At 43.9% G+C, this 4,025-nt stretch overlaps 1 protein-coding gene across 1 annotated transcript; it reads right to left on the bottom strand.

The window, feature by feature from the left end:
* Positions 1 to 2,083: 2,083 nt before the first annotated feature.
* fgf20b (fibroblast growth factor 20b) lies at positions 2,084 to 3,152 on the bottom strand. The gene is made up of 3 exons (XM_030739802.1): positions 2,873 to 3,152; positions 2,529 to 2,632; positions 2,084 to 2,392 (listed from the first exon to the last, which is right to left on the bottom strand). Exons 1-3 carry the CDS (start codon positions 3,150 to 3,152, stop codon positions 2,147 to 2,149), a joined length of 630 nt encoding a protein of 209 aa, XP_030595662.1. The 3' UTR covers positions 2,084 to 2,146.
* Positions 3,153 to 4,025: the final 873 nt, after the last annotated feature.

Genomic DNA, 4,025 nt, shown 5'->3' with positions numbered 1-4,025 from the left:
CTCCAAAAACACCAGTTTAACAAGTGCCAAAGAGCACTTCTGGGCATCAGGTATCACAAGGATTTCCAGCATGTTTAAAGAGATGACCTTCAAAATGTCAAAAGGAGGGTGGGGTGGGGGGGTTACGTGCTGAGATTTGGACAAAGTCTCCTTTTCATGCCTACAAAGGCAATGGTGACAAAGCCTGCACTGAAACTTTAGTCTTGTTGGAGGTATTGCAACATCAGGAATAAAAAAAAAATAATGCTGCAGGTCAATGTCATGGACAAACTATTAGGGCAATGCTCTGAAAAGATGGGACAAAACGGGAATAAACTCCATCTTTTTTTTTTTTTTTAAAGAAAGAGAAGCAGGGACTCTATCTTTCCAAAAACAAACACCTGAGCTCTTGGTCATGTTGTAATAGGCCTGCGTGCATTTGCTGGATGGACAGGGGATGTCCTCGTGTGCGCAGGATATAATCGACTCTGGGATGCTGTCATTAATTGACAGCAGTTGATGTTCAAGGTGTGCAGGTGGGAAAGTCCCACAGTATCACTCTGTAGATGGGAGAGAGTTGGCAGCAGGGTTGACTATCCATATCAAGACACCCCCACTGGCTTGCCATCACACACACACACACACACACACACACATGCGCATCCACAGTTCACAGACTGAACTTTCATGCTTCAACACAGATCTGCTCCCAACCATGGAGGAAATTGTGCACAGATAAGAGATAGTGGCTTCTTAGAAAAGGCACAAACTGCAATATAGTTTTCTTCTGATGTTCTAAATGATTGGTAGCAAATACAGACAATTAATACTTTGAACATAAAGACACATTGAAAAAAAGAGACCAGAGTTTCTTAAAGATGTCTTGGCCACCTTGACTTCCATTCTTTAATACGACATGACAACAAAGGCTACAATTCTCAGATTGTGAGCAGGGGTTTCTTAATCCTTATCGCTCTGACCTCTTCTTTTATACAGCTGCTAAAGTGGCAGGGCCTGAGCTAAAGGTCAGATTTTATTTGGCTCTGATCATGTTGTTGCATGGCCTCTACATTCAGAGCATTCAGGAGGGAGGCTTTGAAGTTTTATGCAACCATCAGGTCTACAATTTGTCGCTCAGCATAATGGCATCCATAAAGAAAGACAACATTGATCGCGTGAGTGGGTTTATATGTTTAAACTCTGAGAGGCAAAGTCAGCCTGTAAAGTACACCTTTTCTTTCTCCACCAAGTTCAATTGAAAGTAAAAAGTCGGTTAATAGGTGAACACAGTGTGGGATGAGCAAGACACCTTAATTTTAATCATAATTTGAGCAATTTATTGTTCATATTGTCACTTTGTTGACTTCAGATTCTGTTTAGAGAACATGTAACAGCAGTTTGGTTATAATCACCGTATCAGAAAAAGTAATTCACAGTCATCACATTATGATAAAATGAATGCCAGATGTGAGAATCTTTTCAAAAGTTTGCTATTGTTTTTCATAGTTTTGGTCATTATTACTAGCTGAATAAATGACAATTCAGTTCAGTGTCTCAGTTTTTATATAGTACAGTTTCTAGTGTTTTTTTTCCTATATTGTCATGATTCTAACTGTAAAAATATATTCTCAAATAAATAAATATATAACATAAATATATGTATCTAAAATGAATAAATAAGCTTTTACACTTAGTTTTTTTTTTTTTTCCAAACAGGTCTAAACACAGGTACGATAAAAACTGTATTCCTTCAAAGTCCTTCTGAACAAGCTACACGGCTCTCTGACTGACACACTAGTACCATCTTGTAATATTACAGATTCCACACCAGCTGGCATCTCTGTCCAACAGAGGAGATACTCCACGACCATTCAGCTCCAATTCCTATTTGTCTCCTAATCCACGCAGGTACTTTTATGGAATCAAATGACTCCCTCATGCACAGCGTGCAGACATTCTAGCCTGTCTTCCTGGCTGCTGAGAGATGATGGCCCATGCATTCCTACAAGAGGCCCCCCGGTGCCTTTATCCCTGCTGGTCGGGCTGCTGTCCGCCAGCCTGAGACCGGCCACATCTCTGCTTGCGTCCCTTCTTCTTTCTTTCTACTCCCCGACTGCCTGCCAGGGCTTTAAGCAGCTATTCCTGATCTGGACCCAGCCTCCAGCTCTCAGCTGTGTCCCAGGATATCCCTGTACAGCTCTGGCACGCGCTCAGGGTCCACAGGTCTGGGCAAGAAGTGTGTAAATTTTTGGTGGCGTCTGGATTTAGTCCCATCCCTTGGTGTCCCATCTTTATTTAATGCCACAAAGTAACGTGTCCCTTTGTCTCCATGCTTGTAGAGGTTGGACGAGTATGTGTTGTACCAGTTCTCCTCAAACTGCTCCCTGAAGACACATTCAGCTGTGAGCTTCTTCTGCAAAATGATGTGGAAAAAAAGAAAAACATGCGTCTCGGTTATTCATTAGGATTATTTTCTGAGGAATGAAAAAATCTCTAACTGCGGGAAAAACAAAGATCTGAGCAACATGAATAAGTGAAATGGTACTTACAGAGCCATACAGCTCTCCTTTGTCATTCATCCCCAGATAGAGTCCACTGTCCACCCCTTTAATGCTTATCAATCCAACAGCCAGGCTTATGAATTCCAAAATACCTGCAGGAGAATAACACAGTTGTTCTGTAAAGCCTGGCACAGATGAAAGAATACATCAAAGAAACTCTGTCAGCAGCTCATTATCACAATTAATACTTGTAAATAATCAGTATTAGATTAAAACATTTCTGTTCTTATCATGTCATTGCTGCACGTTTACTTTCTTCCTTTTCCTCCTATTTATCTTAACTATATTTTTTGCAAGTGAAATATATTTGAAATAATGATCTTAGTATTCACCAAAACGGCTGTGGTCCTTCCTCGTCCCTTGTACTGTACCATCCGGAAGTATTTCCAGATGAAATCCAGTTCTGCAGTATAACTGCCTCCTCCTGAGAATCCCTTTGAGGTGCGTTAAATCCGAGAATCTGTCCCCAGGTATGAGGTGCTCCCCCAGCAGCGTCGGGCTCTCCCCGACAGGCGCGAGGAAGAAATGAGACCCGACGTGTGCGACACCGTCGATGCCGTGCAAGACACTTCCAACTTCCCCCAGAGTAGCAGCACCAGCAGCAGCAGCCATCGCGTCCGAGCTCAGCGGGTAAAGTTCAGTACGGAGGTCCGGAGGGAGCGCTCTTGCGTAGTAGCCTACCTGGCTGCCAGTTACTGCATGTTTACGTCCCGTCTCCTGTGTTACTTGTCCCCGTGTGGCAAAGACAAGGTCGGATTTGTCTCGCCTGACATGAAACACTCACCAAATCTCAGCTACTGGCCACACCGATTTCCCCTGTTTGTTTTTTCAAAGGTGCGTCTTCTTCATCAGTGTTGGAGGTGGGCTGCAGTTGCTGCTCAGACAGCCCGCATGTTGCATACCTGTTCTCAGTAGATGGTGATGCCTCTGTTGCTCCGCGGCGGAGGTTTCAGTAGTAAGGGGCTCAGTAAACGCTGCAGTGCAGGTAAAAGGAGCTCCTGGAGGTTTTGTGCTCAGTGGCAGGGGTGGTGAGGCAGGTGCAAAACCACAGGACTCGTAGTGGGCGGGGCTGTCAGTTTAGACGTGCCCTTACAGAGCCTTTTTTTTTTTTCCTCCTCTCAGTAAGAGAGAGAGAGACAGAGAGAGTTGCTGGTGGGCTGGTGGCTTAAAGTGAGCACTTGCATCACTTAAAATAAAATCAGATATTGCAAACATGAAACATATGCCACTTTAAATCAGCTTTAACACAAGAAATCACTATTTCTAGTTTTTTCTCTCTCCCAGCAGTTCTTTCACTCCTACATATTAGACGCTCTTTAATCTATGAGCGACTTGAAATACACACGGCATTTCTCGCGAGCTCGGGAGCCCCAGACGGCTAGAGCTCCTCTGCTCTGCCCTGAGCTGTGTGTGTGTGTGTGTGTGCGTGTGTGTGCGCGCGCGCGCACGTGTGTTATCGGTTACGACACCATAGTGTAAACAGCC

The sequence above is a fragment of the Archocentrus centrarchus genome, chromosome 10 (assembly GCF_007364275.1).
Source record: "Archocentrus centrarchus isolate MPI-CPG fArcCen1 chromosome 10, fArcCen1, whole genome shotgun sequence".
Taxonomy (NCBI): domain Eukaryota; kingdom Metazoa; phylum Chordata; class Actinopteri; order Cichliformes; family Cichlidae; genus Archocentrus; species Archocentrus centrarchus.
Note: the sequence above shows the minus strand (reverse complement) of the source record. Positions and strands in the feature narration are given on the sequence as shown.

Bases quoted from the DNA above. Each gene is read 5' to 3' on its own strand.
- fgf20b (XM_030739802.1), bottom strand. From the start codon at position 3,152: ATGGCTGCTGCTGCTGGTGCTGCTACTCTGGGGGAAGTTGGAAGTGTC. The intron at 2,633-2,872 runs GTGAATACTAAG...ATTCTCCTGCAG, and splicing joins GAAGGACCACAGCCGTTTTG to GTATTTTGGAATTCATAAGC. The intron at 2,393-2,528 runs GTAAGTACCATT...ATCATTTTGCAG, and splicing joins AAGGAGAGCTGTATGGCTCT to AAGAAGCTCACAGCTGAATG.